Source organism: Notothenia coriiceps, unplaced genomic scaffold (assembly GCF_000735185.1).
Source record: "Notothenia coriiceps isolate Sejong01 unplaced genomic scaffold, NC01 NC01_scaffold00037244, whole genome shotgun sequence".
Classification (NCBI taxonomy): Eukaryota; Metazoa; Chordata; class Actinopteri; order Perciformes; family Nototheniidae; genus Notothenia; species Notothenia coriiceps.
The window spans coordinates 18,926,173-18,942,948 of NW_011369945.1; the positions used below are offsets into that span (position 1 = coordinate 18,926,173).

Below are 16,776 nucleotides of genomic sequence, written 5' to 3' on the forward strand. Positions count from 1 at the left end.
CCTTCAACTTCTGTCGGCTCGTTCCCCCGAGGTGCCCGTGTTAGTCTTTCCTTTTCAGTGTCATCACATAGCGTTTGTGACACTGCATGTCTGAGTGTTTTCTTTAGAAGCTGTCATCTCAGCAGGAGGTCCTCCTCTGTTTCTTCTGCTTTCTAGCCTCACTGGCCTACTGAACCTAAAAGCTGCAGTCAGATCCATTCTCCCGTCAGCCCCTTCTAACCCTGTGCTTTTCTCCACCCCACTGCTGCTTTGCTTTCATCTACGAGGTAATCCTGGGAAGACGGGCCTCTCTCTTCAGTTTACACGCAGATCTTATCTTCTCACTAAAACCTTGCATTTCCACATGTAGTTTATTTGCTAACTCATGAACCATTTATTCACTTGCCCCGTCTGTGAGCTTGAAAGATTTATGGAGGCTACTTGAGACTTTTTTATTTTTTATAAATGACTGCTCTTCAAACCCACCATTAAATCCCATTTCTAATTCACCAACATATGCCAATGATATGTTTGGAGATACTGTGGGTCAAAGTTTCTGTGGGCACGATATGCTCGATGAAAAAATGTTTGATCTGAAGAGGCAGCTTGGCTGGATTCTACATGTATTTAACAGACCAAAGGGCAATCTTTTGAGGTCTGTCTAAAAACGTGTATGAGCAACATTCAGTAAGCTCTGCGAGAAGGAACTAGAAACAACCAGTTCCACCCAGTTCAGCTATATCAACTATGATCTAAAGATAAGGGAAACGCTGCAACAAAGGCAAACAGGCATTTAATATTAAATGTACAGATAAGTATTTCTATACGCATTAAATCTATGGTTTAAAGTTGTGTTTAGCCCCTGTTAAATAAACTAGGAAAATAATATAAACTATAGACGCAGGAGAAGCTGTCTAGGTTAAAGACATGCAGTCAAGCAACCATAATGCACAGGAAGCCTTAAGTGAAGTGCCACATGCAATCCAAAACAATGGTCACACAGTCAAGTAGTTTGATATCCACAATTCCAGGCTTTTCTACACATGTATTTTTTATTTGCGTAACTTTAAAAATGTGTGTGAAATAAGGATGTGTTTTTGTGAACCAGGGGTTCAACTGAGCCATCATCCAGCCTGCTGTCTAAACATCAACGTCAGCAATTAAAAAAACCCATATCCGGCGCCCACCAGACTCAAGAGACAGAATGGATATGAAAGCCAACTCTGGTCTGACTGGCATCAAGCTCACAGGGTGGCACAGCTGTCTCTGGCACAAGATGTGCACAGTGAATGAGACTTTGTTGGGTTTTTTGGTCAATACATAAGAGAGTGCTTTACAAAGAGAGGCTGAATATGATTTCAAAACCCTAAGATCCACATTCAAATCTTATCTCATATGTAGCAGGAGAAGCCGGTATCAGTTTTAGCATATTTCTGTCTCTGTCAGTCGATGTCCCTTCATCCTACAATATCAGCCCTGTGTGTGTGCGTGCGTGCGCGTGCGTGCGTGTGTGTGCACACTGGGCATTAGCCTGCGCTCCTACAACTGTGCTGCTCTTTAAGCTGCTGTGCCAAGATGCATAATGCAGAGTCAATAGGCGACAGCAGAAAACAGATAATGGCTGGCTGACCTTCTCCAGATTGCCACATGTCCTTAGAGTTTTCTTTTTCATCTCTCACTCATTCTTAACTACGTCCAGAAGCCAAACCCTTTTTTCTGAACACTAGTGTTTTGTCCACCATCCCCCTCATGCTATAGATTGACCTCTGACCTTGCAGCTGGCTGCTCCCTTCCTGTTTCCTGCTGGCTATGATAAAGAAGCGCAGCTAGCCAGCAAGCACTGCACTGCGCTAATACACCACAGCACAGCAAGCATGGGTCAACCTTACAGAATGAAAGCCTGTCTGGATTGGCAGAGTCACAAGTGGCTGTAATATCATCGGACAGCTGTATTATCTTTCCTGCTTAAGGCTTAAAGGGAAATTACATTACATGTCACTTGTTAGACTCTTTTATCCAAAGCGACTTACATACTCAATACTGTGGACAATCCCCACAGAAGCAATTTGGGGTAAAGTGTCTTGCCCAGGGACACAACGACATGCTGACTGCAGTGGGGTTTGAACCTGTGCTCCCCTGATCCGAACACCAACGCACTAATCCACTGCGCCACACACCTCCCATGCAGATGCAGATCAAACACAAACTGAGCCCTTCAACAAAGCTACCTACATTTTGATGTATTCATTCGATGAACTCAACTTGATCAAGTCCCATGTTTATTATGTATTTCGATTACAACAGCACTTTGGAACTATTTTTTTATGTAATCTGAGAATAAATCACTGAATTATTGTCAAAAAATAGAGCTGCAAAATTGTGTTTAACATGATGTCTGCAAAAATGTTGTTGTCACTGGCTCACTTGACATATATTGCTAATCGGAAAGGTTAAGGATCGATTACAATTTTCTTTCCAGTCAAAGCACTGTGATTAAGTAAAAGGCACATGTGAAAGGGCATTTACTACACGTGACGTGACTTCCATCACTTCAGCAGTTGCCGGTCTGGTCATATGCAAAGCTTTCACACTGTGCCCGCCCAATCATAGCCTCTGATCCAAGTTGCTCATAGAAGGCTACACCACACTTATTCCAACTGAATGGAAATATTGATGCACATTAAAAAATTAAACTATAAGCTGCCAGCATTCAAGCATGCCAGTTTAGAATCGGGTTATAAAGTGACACCTTTGCAAACAGAGTGCATGCTTCATTAGGCCAGGGTGAGTACCATTTTGGAAACTGAATTTAATAATGTGGTGAATGATTAAACAAAAACATATGACTATTAAATAGACAGATTTTGTACAAGCCAACACAGTGAATTATGGGTTTGAAAATCTGGCTTTTGGTTTGCACTAGTCATCACTTAGTAACAGCCATGACAGCACACAACAGACACTCTACACTGCACTTAAGCAATGACCCCAACACACGTAACTGCTTCCGTACAAAACTCCAGAATAATAATTTTAAAAAAGCCCCAAATAAAATCAAATAAAAACAGCTGTGCACAAGTAAAAAAAAAAAAACAGACCAGCTTCTCCAATGTGTTTTATTTGAATCCAATCTCCATTTTAAAAGCTCATATCTTTCCGGTTAGACTCAGGTTATTATAGAGGAGAAAATAAAAATGGTCAAATAGTAATACACATGAAACAGCAATGTTTTAGCTGAATCCTCTCTACACAGTTGCATTTCTGTGCTAATGTATCTCTGTGCATAAACAGCAAGTGCTTGTTGTACCCCACGGGGGAAAATAAGCTAGTAGGTTGCATCATGCTAATCACCATAATCTGCTAGTGTGAGGACTACATGAGTCGGCTGCTTAGTGATACTGCAGTGACATAAATAACCATGATGCTCTGCTATTTATGCATGCGTGGATATGCGTATAGTTGCACATATAGCCCCAAGCTACAAGTAGAGGCAAATGTAATTGAAGCTGCACACCCGAACCTAGACGTAAGAGTAAAATGTGTTTTCCATTGCCAGCTGATAGCGAGGGTAACTGGAAGACTCACTGCTGTGGCAGCACAGAGGGAGGCAATAGACTCAACTTGGTTTGTACATGAGATGTGAACCAAAAAGGATGAAAGTGAATGCAGGGAACAGGAATGGTGTCATAGCACGGTGGATAACTGCAATATAAGGATATGCTACAGTGAATCACCTTAAGAACAATGCATCTAAAGATCAGACAAAGCCCATGCGTACGCCTAAAGTCTAAACTTTGTTCATGTCTGCCTGCACTACACTAGGCCAAACATTTTAAGGTTGATTCTTAATAAGGACATTCGTAACTAATGTATTTACTGGTAAAGTGCACAAATAGATAAGCAACTTACTGACAAGAAGTTAGTAAGCATTTCTCATTGTATACCCTTCAACATTTGTTATTTAGACAGTTTGGTGGCAGGAGACACAGTCTGTGGGGAGAGTTCAGGTGAAATCCATTTAGTTTTGAAACATGAGTGGGAGCAGCTACTTCATCAAACGGTATGTAGCCCAGCAGCTGCTGATAAAACAGGAATGATTGATATCCATGCAAACTTTCTCCTTTAATCCATTTCATCAGACATCATTGTCATGCACGGCTGCATTTCCTCATGGCCCCATCCAATCCTACAAACACAGGCCTTTCCTGCAGTATTATAGCTATAGTGATAAGATTGGTGTTTGGATATTCAAAGTCAGGATATGTGCTCTCAGAGACAGACCTTTGTTTCACATACACATCAGGTACGTTTACATAAAATAGGAAGTCATATTTTAAGATGAGGCTCTCTTTGTGAACCAAATTAGGAATAGGTGCAAATGACATTTGCAAATACCAGAGGTACTGTACCGTACAATGCCATGTTTTTCTCTGTCCACAAAGGCTTGACCACATAAATCATTGATGGCACTGGAGAACTTTACTGTAAACAGCTGCCGAACAAATGTCAACATTTATTTTCTAGGAATAATAGCATTCGCAGTAGGTGACCCTAACAACAAATCAAATAAACTTTATGAATTATTTCCAAAACACAAATGTACAGACAGACAGGTGCTGTGATACAAGTTATACAACAATAACTGTGTGGTGGCCTTGGACACATCCCGACCTACTGAAAGTAAGGCCTCTTTTCACCACCACCATGTTATGTTATCATGTTATTTTGGTATTGTACAGGAAAACATAGATGATTTGTCTCTTATCTGTTTTTTCTGTGTTCAAAAATCTCTTTACAACTTTTCAAGTATGCAGATTATGAACAGCAGTAACTACAAACACATATAAAGGTTACATGGATATTAATGATAAACTTAACCTACTTGCAAGGAGTTTAGGAGGGGTGAAAAGAGTCTAAATCAGTAACAATTCTGGCAACACTTGTTACACGTCGATCTACAGTTGCATTTACAAAGTTAAAGGTGGGGTAGGTAAGTTTGAGAAACCGGCTCGAGATACACTTTGTGTTATATTCCATGGAATGCTCTTAACATCCCGATAGCAATGAATATCTTAAGTGCTTTGACAAAAGATCCATACAAAAATGTCATCTGTGGAAGCCGTAGTACTGTAAAAAGCACGACCAATCATTTGAGCCGGCCTGGCTAAAATAACTGGATGGCCTACCTGCCTGTCAGCCTTCCACCTGTGCACAAACTTATCTCGTGCCCTCATTGGTCATGTGCGCGTTCGTGTGTGTTGGAGGAGGGGCTCTGTAAGGAAGTGGCAGATTTTTTCCGGTTGTGTATTTTCAAATTCTAGCGCACTCGAGCTGGTTTCTCCAAAATGACCTACCCCACCTTTAAGTACTTTTAGTGTGAGACCGAACCATTTCTGCCTTTGGCCTTTGTCAGGGTCACTGATGAGAATAAAAAAGTGGATCCAAATCATTGTTAGTGAAAGGCTCTTCTTGGCATTGGACACTAAAGGCTGAACAGTAGATTAGCTGCAGAGAAGGCTGAATAAGTAGAAGCTGGAGGAAGTAGTTCCTGCCGACTATTGTATGTCTGGAATGCATTTGTCTATTGTGCAAAGGATTCAAGCGCTTTACATTACAACATTTTACAAGCTTAATAATCGCTGCCGCAAGTTACGCAAGTTACACTTTTTTTATTTCTTCAAACATGTTGGGTTTCTCTTCTCAAATATAACACATTTACAAAAGTTGAACATTGCATCACAGTATTTGCAATATAAGCCTTAATGTTATGTAATTCTGTAAACCTGACATATTTGAAAAGTTGGTTAAAAGGCCAATACGGGACAGTCATATCTTACAGTACGTCACACTTTTTTCCAAAGAAAACACCTAAATTAGGATGTGAAAATGTTCACATCACTAAGCTCTGGTAAAGAATACATTCAGGGATTTAAAACAAAGCCACCAACAGCCATAATGTATTTGACAAGCAACAATATAGGTGTCAGAAACCAATTCTAGGTCAATTCCTGCAGTTTAGACTGTCCCACAGTGCAGATGCGTCACCTCACAAACTATACGCCCACCACTTCCTGTGACCAGCTGGACCTATCGACGGTGGTCAGGATGCAATGGTAGCTTAGCCCAGGAAGATGATCAAACAGACTCTCCCAGAGAGGTCAAAGCAGTATCCGCCTAGACCCATGGAGGGGTGGGGGGTGTTAAAGTGCTTTTCTGAGAAAACATTGAACCACCCTTCTGCTGTATTACTCGGTTCAGGAACCTTACAATGTGTATCGTTTAACAAATATGATTCTTAAGAAAATGTTATCACTGTGACTTTAGGAAAAATCAGCTGTCAAGAACCTAAAAGTAATTTGACATTCACAAATCTCAACACAGAACAATTAACTAAACCTAATAGGCAAATATATTTTCTTTTTTTTTGAGTAAGAGTCCAAGTTGATTTAATTTTTAGTCTCAGCAAATATTCAAAACCTGAAGAAACGTATGAACCTTGACTTGAAATACATCTGTTACTGTTTGGTCTATAAATGGTCTGTTACATTTTATAATTGTTTTTTGCAACTATAAGTACAAATAAACCCTTTTTGTCACTTCGGTGACACTGTGTGAAAAATGTCAGGCAAACCCAACCAATTTCCGTATGGGTCTTTTCTCAACTCTGACGCCAGAAAATGTTTCACTTGTGCTTTGTAAGCCATTAGGGGAAGTAAGTTAACAAACAAGGAGGAAGTGCTGACTGATCTGTTGATTCTGACGGAGTATGGGCCGTCAGTGTTAATAATTAAGTCTTGCTCACTGTCGTCACTTTTATCCCCACTCTTTGTTTGAACAAAATAGAATCCTCTTTCTTCTTCTCCACCATATTTTAAAGAACAAATATTATAGATTTGTAGTCAAGACTGTTGCTCAACATGAAAAGAAACCAACGCAAGCTTTTACTGCAATACATCTTCATCGCTCAAGCTAAACAGTCTGTGTGGGACATATGGCAGAGGGGGACCAGATAAATAGAGGCTCTAAATCTCTTGGGAAGACATAGCGGAGAAGTCTGTACGGCATCATAACACAGCATGTCCACCCACGCTCAGGGGCGCCACCAGGGATTTTGGGCCCCATGAAAATATATCACATTGGGCCCCACCACCAGGCACAGGCCACTTTGTTTATAAATTACCTCGAGGTCCGTACCAAATGGTCTAGCGGTCTGTATACGGCCCAGGAGCCGGAGGTTCCCCACCCCTGCTTTAATATAATAACATTAGTATTAATATCATAACCAAAATGTTGGTGATTAACATTTAGTTTACCTAATACAGACTCACTCAACGCTTCAAACTGTCCATAATCCAAATAGACTAAAAGCAGTTTTTTGTTTTGTATAGATCATTGGATGTGGGAAAATACTGTGTTTGAAATGTATAATTAAAATTAGATGTTAGCTTTTTGTTTTGAAAAAATCTTTCCCTTACTTCAGACTTCCTTACAGAGCCCCTCCTCCAACACACACAAACGCCCACATGAGTTTGTGCACAGATGGAAGGCTGACAGGCAGGTAGGCCATCCAGTTATTTTAGCCGGGCCGGCTCAGATGATTGGTCGTGCTTTTTACAGTACCACGGCGTCCACAGATGAAATGTTTGTATGTATTTTTTGTCAAAGCATTTAATGTGTTCATTGCTATCGGGATGTTAAGAGCATTCCATGGAATATAACAAAGTGTTTCTGAATTGAATTACCTACCCTACCTTTAAATGTCAGCTAAAAGAGCAGTGAAATGAAAAACCTCTGAATTTTCTGTTAAGATATTAACAGTACTTAATGTCAGCTTAGTAAAAACAAAACATTAGCTAACAGAATAATTTCCACCACTCATGGACCACACCTTTTCTTGTGAAAAACTGGGTGACATACTGTCGCCCTTTGGTCCCTCTCTCTTGTCTTTCTCTCCTTTCTCTTCTTTTCTTAGAGCCTGACTTTTTTGAGACGTTGAGACATGGTACAACACAAGTACGTAGGCTAAGTACTAGCATCCCTCCTCACATGCTTTCACACTCTGCAAGTGCCGGTGCCGCACTGCGTTTGGAGGCAGGACCAAACCATTACATGTAAATAGAAGGGGGTGTACAGAGGCTTTGGATAATTAACTTTTGGAAGAAAATAAGTTAAATGAATCGTAAGTTTAGTGAGTACTTTATCAATATAACGTTCTATTAATGTTAATTATTGAGGATTGATGAAAGGTTACTTAAAAATTTTTTTCTTAATGTTCTGAACATTTTGGGGCCCCCGTCAGTCACGGGCCCTTAGAATCGTCCTAACTTTTCACCCCCTTACGGCACCCCTGCCCACGCTTCATTCAAGGCTCAGATCCTTCACTCGGACTCTAAAAAAGCCAAAAGCCCCAGTGGAGTCCCGTTCATTGTCGTTTGAGTCGATGACTATCAAGCTTTGATTGATACTGATTGAAGTCACAGTGGTGGAAATAATAAGTGCCAGTGTTCTCATATTTGAATTAAGGCAGAATTAAAAACACAATGAAAGCAGTGTATTATCAAACTATTCTTTCTGCATTCAGGCAGTGAGATAATCTTTATCCTTACTGCTCGACTTTTCAGTCTGAGCCATGTGCTGAGCTCGGCTGAAGCCTAACCAAATACTAGTCTCTCTAGCGGCTCAACGTCATTGGTTGGTGGGCTGATACCCATTGGTTAGTGTCACCGCCTTCTCCACACAGACAATATCAGTCTTTGTGTGCACTGCCTGGCTACACTGTGTGTGTGTGTGTGTGTGTGTGTGTGTGTGTGTGTGTGTGTGTGTGTGTGTGTGTGTGTGTGTGTGTGTGTGTGTGTTTTCCTCTGCATACACCAGGAATTTCTTTCAATGTAGCTTTTCGGTTCAAAAAAATTATGATGAAATACATTGTCGCAGAGCAATAGTTTACATTTCTATAAAAAAAAACATCAACCACCAACCAATGGTGAATACAGCTTCTTCTTCCCCTTGCTTCCCTTTTAGTGTGGTAGCTGAGAAAGAACAATCTCGCTGAGGAACAACATAATGATTCATTATGTAGGATAATACTATTAGCACATTTTCGAAGAACAAGAAAGAGCTCAAAAAGACGGGAGCTTCGGAAGATACTAAATTGTATGTTAAGGTTTTTCGGACAGAACTTTAGGAATACTATGAAATCTACTAATGAGCTCCTCTCTTCAACAGTCTACATTTTCTTTGTTCAAAAATGTCCTGTCTATCTGCCCACTCCCAGGTCACATGAATCAGGTTAAACCAGACTCTCACAACCAGCTTTACCGACATCTTAATTACCCCCTAAAGCTTCCCTCTGCCTTTACTTACGTCGGTAGGAATTCAGATGTTCTCTTGCAAAGTCTTAAGACACATCTCCCAGTCATAACATGGGCCAGTAAGAAGACACACATTCGAATCAGAAACAGTGATACACAGAGGGCTTCACGCCGACTCCGATGGTCAAAATGTGAATCGATAGAATAGATCGAATAGAATTGGGAGGGATGAAACCCTCTTTAACGGTCACACATGCAGAGCACAAAGTGACATGTGTTCTCTGCTTTTAACCCATCCTAGTACCAGGAGTCTAGTACTAGGAGCAGTGGGCAGCTATTGTACAGCGCCCGGGGAGCAATGGGAGTCAGGGGGGTGTCCGGTGCCTTGCTCAAGGGCACCACGGAAGGGGAGGAGGTGAACTGGGACCTCTCCAAGTAGCAGTCCACACTCCATATTTTAGGTCTGTTCGGGGACTTGAACCGGCGACCCTGCAGCTCCCAGTCCACGCCCCTACTGACTGAGCCACTGCCGGACAACGGTGACGGTAAATCCTTACGTGGTAGTTTGATAAAAAAAGACTCCATGGAAAACAGAATGAAATGTTTAAAATCTTTTGCAAATGATCTTTTTCACCCCATGCTAGAGAAGCAACCGCCCAGAGGCAGTTATAGAGAAAAACCTTACTCGGATAACATATAATTGTCTCTATCATGATCACTCAGTCCCAAGACAAGGCTGATGAGCTGTGTCTTACTGATTCCTTATATATTCTACATAATGCATGTTATAGTTATGTTGTACAAGGAAGAAGGGAAGAACAGCTCCATCCAGCAGCACGATAATAACGTTGTGTCTGCAGTATAAGGTTATTTTTGTTTTTTCCTCTGATGTATGTTTAGTTTTATTTAATTTGGTATTTTGCCAAAAAGGGAACCAAATTACACTTCCACAAATATACCCATATATTAAAACAAGGAAACTGCTTATTTCTAGAACATGTGTGTGTCTGTTTCCTGAGGGACAGCGACAGGTTATTCAATGTAAAAGGAAAAGAAAGAGACATTTTGATTTCAAAAAAGAAGAAAGAACACATAAAGCTACCATGTACGTGTTCAAGAAGATGGTAGAGATAGTGTGGCACAGAAACAAAGTGACAGGCAGCTGTAGATTAGGCTCCATCCTGACCACAGATGCTCACATGCTCAAACCACAACACCTTATTTCTTTTGTTTTGATAGATGTCGAGCAACAAGCACCCTGGGGGCAGGGTGCAATTATTCACTCTGAGCCTTCACAGTCGAAAATGATTCAGACTGATTGAATTTGATATGTGAAATCGTGATGATACAGCAGCTAGTCTTCACAGATCAAATTAACCCTTCAGCAAGGGTCTTTAAAGAAAGTCAACACAAGCCATTTTTATCACATTCTCCTTTCAAAATCACACATTTTCAACTATTGTTAAGTTAGTTGTATTCACCTGGGTTGTGAGTTCTCCTCGTACATGCGTTCTTTGCCCTCCTTAAACAAGCTGATGGTCTGCTTGGTCTTCTTGGTTAAGTTCTCCATGAAGACCCGGAAGTACTCGTTGTCCCCCAAGGTCTCCATTTTGCCCTCGTAGCGAGACAAGATGGTGCGCAGGTGCTGGTAGGTGTCTGGCAGCAGGTCCAGGATGTAAGGGGGGCTGTTCTTCAGAGCCAATTTGGGGTTTTGGCACAGGCGCACCACCTGCAGAAAGGGAGGATGTGAGGGGGAAGACAAGATTCAGTTAGACACAAGTCGTTTAAAGAAGTAAGGTAGATGAGGGAAATGTTAGACAGACTGTTAGAAAGAGGGTGTAAACAAGAGGTTAAACTACAAGGGTTGCTAAAGAAATCTCTACTATGCATTTTCATTCTGTACATCAGAAAGACATTATTCAAAGAGCATCACATAGCTCCTTTCTGTATTAGAGCACCTATCTACAGAATATTGTAAGAGAGCCCAGATAGAAGACATGCAAAATGGAAATGCCAACAAAGTCAAAGGCTGTGAGAAAGGCCCTCAAATGTCCTGAAAGACTCATGCTTGGGGCTTTCAGTGTGTCAAATCTCTGATGTCTGATACATGAGTACCATGAATTGATTCCCTGTAGAGTTGTTTGATTTCTGTCACACTACTTCCGCTTTTAGTTATGCAAAAAAGATGAAGGTGGAAAAGGAGAAATGCATATCTTCCATTAGCAGACAGTTTCTGATCATATGTCTTTTTGTAGATATGCAGAGCAATGCTTGCACCTTATTATGCGACTACCATGTCGATAATCATGGGTCACAACAGTTTGATTCTTGATTCTGATTCTGTAGGTTTAAAGAAACTGTTCATATGTTAGCACTTCCGCCTTTCAATCTGCACACCCTACACCACTTCTGCCTCAAAGTCTCTTTGCTCAACATTTGAGCATGATTGCCATGCAAATTTGAACAGCTGAAGCCCTGACTATTATAATGTAGATACAAGCTTAAACAACAATGACACACCACAAAATAAAAGCAACTTAAAAAAAATGGTATAGAAGACTATAAAGAATATAAAAAGCCTTCAAAGGTCAAACAGCTCGATTAACATCAGTCATTGATAATACACAGTGTGGATTAATTAATGGGTAAGCAGAGAGATTCATTTTTTCTTTTAGACAGCTTATAACTCATGAAAATGAAGACCTCCCGTTTCGATGGTCAGTCTACGTGTTTAATCACCAGACTGCATGAATACATGAATGTTACATCCTCAGTAATGTTCAACCATCCTCACTCATCTCACTGTACTGCTGCGCGGCGTCTGAGTCACTTGGTTGACTATTACAAGACACACTGGCGGGCAGCCTAGAACACTGACATTTAGCTATGTATGACTGCTTTCATATTTAGCTCTGCATTAATGCTAACATTCATGCATGATCGCAGAGACACACAACTATACATCCATTCAAAAATTCAGGGACTGATGTCCTTATTTGAACCTGCAATGATTAAAAGCAAGGCTTTCAGCTTCGAAGAACAATTGCGTATCAACAACAGGAACCAGCTCATTCTTTTGAAAACCAGGCCTGATTATTGTCTACTATCATTTGTGAGTGTTAGAAAGATATATGGCAGGAATAGCATTACAAGAATGTCAGTTTGAATTTCCCTGCCCCTTCTTGGAAGCTATCGATTTGTCATTATGAGAAAACAAGACGTCAACAACATCTTGTGCTCAATCGTCTTATAAGTGATTTAGGCCCGGGACTACTAAGATTTATAAATTGTCATTAATAAACAATAGAAATATTTTACCACACATTAATATCTTATATTTGGTTATTATTATTATTCAGAGTGTTCCCTTTCCTTCTAGACTTAGCTCATCTCATTAATCTAAAGGCCCATATGAGCCAAGCTACATATAATGAGAGTGGGATTCATATTGTAATTACTTTATAATATACTATACGACCGAATTGCTGGGTTAAGTACTACAACATCCAATATGGATGTTTTAAAACTCAGGAAAGGGAACTTCCACAATAGACTTTATTAAGATCAGTCATGAGGATTATCCATATTTAGTTCAGCATTAGATTGACCAGATAAAACTAGCAAAGCCAAGATGATTCCATCTATTTCAATCATGTCAATAACCAGCAGAGATGCAACTGAAAGAGGAAGAACAGATTAAATACTTAACAGTATGTAGCACTCAATAAGAATACTTTTCTTTCTTTTTTTCTAGTCTGTGTATTTTGGATACTTTTCAAGTAAAAGATAATAGGACTTGAGTGCCATTACCTACACTGTGCCCTTATTCCTCTGAAACTACATTGGTTATGTCTGAGACCAGATAAGACTGTTGCCAAGGTGAAGTCAACATTATCATCTACTACACAAACACTTAACTAACATAACTAATCCAAACTCACTTTCATGCACATGCACGTACAAGGCCACATCAACTGATGTAGTCTATCAAGGCTACTGTATTGAAGTAAATTGTTGACTGCCTGCAAGCAAAACTGCATTACACATTCTTCTTTTTTCTCTTCTGGGTTAATCTACACCTGGCATAGACCTGGTATATTTTGTATATCAAGTTAAGTTGTTTAAAGGTTAACCAGCTCGGGGAAAGGTGGCCCATTGGTGTAAGAGGTGCAGCTCTAAACAGACTATGTTTGTGTTTCCTTGGTACTGGATAGTTGAGAAATTGTTATTTGAAAAAAATGATTTGCCTCTATCTATCACATTAAAGACAAAGGAGTATGTTTTTTCTAAAATTTCACCAAAAGTTTGGATTTCAAAATATGGATAATGTTTTTAACACAAAAGTCTAATAAACTGTGTTTGGTCTCTACATTCAAGAAAGCCTTAACTATAGGATTAAACCCATGTTTAATACACATAATTGACCACTGTCTTATTACACTTCTTCAAGCACAACAATGTACTACCCAAAAGAGAAGAACATCATTGTGGTCTACCAGACGTTAATGTGATGGTTAAACAAAAAAAAAAAGTGTATTATTTCAACTTCTATAAATGTATGGAACGCTCCAAATGTGTGTCACAAAGCTCTACTATGCCACAAATGTTATATCACAATATGCATCTTATCTTTGAGTAACATATGACCTGAAAATGACTGGTGGATATCCATTTGGTCGAAGCCAAACGTATTATTACCAATATGTACTTGTACGACTTTCTGCATCTCTACTAACTAGCCTTAAGCATATAGCAATGCAAACGCAGAGATTGCAATACAACACCTAATGGTTAAACTTTTAATGCTGTAAAAAGTTTCATATAGGCTTAAAATGAATGAAGAAGCTAAATGAACAACACATTTTGATCCTGGCATCACAGATGAAGTGTTTAACTCAAAAGCAACACAACGATTAAATAGTTAAAGACTGTTATAACTTTTGGTACCGTGTGTAGAAGACTCTATAAAGAACTATGCCCTATGCTTTTGATACAACTAAATCCTATGGAGGAGGGGTTTTCAGAGAGTGACTGAATTATTATTCTGCAGGTGTTGATCTACGATATATGCTCGGCTGTGGTTTTCCTTCAGACCAAGCTCAATGTTATTTCCGCTGCTATTTTTAACAATCTGGTAGAGTAAAAATACTTTTGGTCTCATAGCCTTTTCAAAAGATAAACTACTGATATTTTTTCACATAACTTATGTTGCCCTCAACTATTTCACTGGGTTTGATTTTTGGTGTTATATGGTTAATTATCCCCATACATATTTTAAAAACAGCAAAAGCTGCCTGTGCAGGTAGTTCAATTGATGTAAGGTTAGCTGTCCAGTTATCAAAAATAAACTGGAATGTGGTTTATTTATTGTAGCTTTGTAAAAGGACCTGGTCTCTTAACATCAGAGCTCTAAACTACGGCCTCAAAGAGGAAGAGGGAACACAAAAGAGTGTCTTGTCTTCCTATTCACTCTTATATCGCTGTGTGAATCTCACAGGAAACTGGGGGTCAAACTGCTACAGACTTTTTTTTCCGAGAAGTTAACTGTGAAACGAGTCTCCTCTTTGAAAGAGTATAATTGGCCTAGTTAAATGGACACATTTACTTTCCTATTTCTCAGTTCTTTGTTACAGTTTCTAAAGGCTGACAGTTGCAAACATTTCAGCAACAGTTTAAGTTACACGAACACAGTTTCTGTGATAGCAGACCCTGTCATTTCAGCCCACTGTGATAAATTAGCTAAATTCAATTCCTCCAGGCAAACTCTTCCGTGTATGTTAATGTATAAAATACACCGTATCATTATTGAAACTTGGCCAAACATGATATGAAACAACGTGATTTACCACAGATTGGCACAGCAGTAGCAAACAGATGTGCTAAAGAAACCCTTGTTCTGTCTGTGGGTTAATGTTAAACTGCCTTAAAAAAAGTATCTTTGTTTTACTCTAGTGTGAGGTAGCCTGGCACATATGGTATACATGAATACAGTTTAAGTTAGAAAATTAGCTAACAATGTCTTCTCTCAGCTGACTAGGTAACATGAACGTTAGCAACGCCAGACCTGCAGCAGGCGAACATTAGCTAGCCTATCGCTAGTTAGCTGCGGTTAGCTAGCATCACTAGCCATCAAATGGGCTAGCTAACGTTAAAGGCTAGTTAACGTTGACCATTAACTTACCTTGTCCATTAGTTTCCAGCATTTCTCCACCGTCTTTTTGTCTACGGCCCCGGGCTGGTGATGGGAGTGGAGGTGGTGATGGTGGGGCTGGAAGGCATCCTTCATCAATCCGATGAGCCCCCCTCCTTTCTTCAGGTTCCCTGCCATGTTTGGGCTCGGGTAGGGTCGGCCAGAGCGGCAGAAAGGCGAGGCAGGGCAAGGGTCAGAGGGACCGGACCGTGGAGTCAGCTGGACCGGGCTATGGTGAATCGACACCCCCCGACGAGGACAGCGCCCGAGAGGCGAATCCGAGCCAGGGTCCGACGGGGGGTATAGGGAGGGAGGGATGACTATTTAATAAAGGCTCCCATCAGTAACCCTAGCATCAGTTTGTCAGATAAATGTCCCGATTATGGCTCAAAGAGTCACTCACACCCTGTGCTCTGTGCTGCAGCTAGCTGCTCGGTCTCTGCAGGGACCCACGCAGGCTAATTAGCAGAGCACCAGACCTGACTCTGTTCAGCCTCAGCTGGAGGACAATGGCACCGTTTCTCTGCCCAGAAGACTTCTCGACTGGAGTGTGTCCTCTCCTCTTGACAGCCCCCGATGTCGTTCCCCCGATGTCGTTCCCCTTTTGTTGTCAGCAGCAGAAGCAGATATTTTCGCCTGTACCGTGTCTTGACGGGAAGTTCAGTGGCTGTATGACACTGTCAGCCCTCCCCTGCGGGCTGACGACAGAGAGCACTCACCGATGCCTGAAGGGAGGAAGTTGCGCTTGAAACTGCGAAATCTTCACGGACATACACTAGAACAGGGGTGAATAAATAATTGTGTGAATCAAACATGTCCCAGTGTTTTTTGTTTCCTCCCGTGACGTGTATGTGCGGCCCTGTTCCTTTCCTGTACGTCCCCTTCCGTTCGCCCCCCTCTAAACCCAAACTCCACGCCTTCCCTGTGCGCGTTCACGAGCCATGAATGTAGTCGGATGCGCGCCTCTGCCTGTGTTGCATTCATAAAACGTAAAAGGGATGCAGTCCTGAATTCCCCCCGCGGTCACCCTTAACAACAAAGGACGCTTTGACTTGTCTCACCAAAAGTAAGGATCCAATTACAAGCCCTGTGTGAATGAGCTCAAAATGCATCGGTGCCCCAGTCAAGTTTGATTGGCTGTTATTAAAGTCAACCGACTATCAATCAAACTGGACATAGTGCCATGGCAACTCACTCAGCAACCAGTGCCAAGCAACAGAGACTCATCCCTGTGTACAGTTAGTGTATATGTTATGTTCTTAAAGGTCCAAACACACGCTGCCTCACAGCAAGCAA

The 16,776-nt window shown here is 40.9% G+C and overlaps 1 protein-coding gene across 1 annotated transcript in view; it reads right to left on the reverse strand.

Annotated features, from left to right (window-relative positions):
* cbl (Cbl proto-oncogene, E3 ubiquitin protein ligase) overlaps positions 1 to 16,367 on the reverse strand; it is a 29,350-nt gene extending 12,983 nt beyond the window's left edge. Inside the window, exons 1-2 of the mRNA XM_010794340.1 lie at positions 15,472 to 16,367; positions 10,772 to 11,019 (exon numbers count right to left, since the gene is read on the reverse strand). Coding sequence (XP_010792642.1) covers positions 10,772 to 11,019; positions 15,472 to 15,618 — 395 coding nt within the window. The 5' untranslated portion in view covers positions 15,619 to 16,367. The remainder of the gene's footprint in view (positions 1 to 10,771; positions 11,020 to 15,471) is intronic.
* Between the last annotated feature and the right edge of the window lie 409 nt (positions 16,368 to 16,776).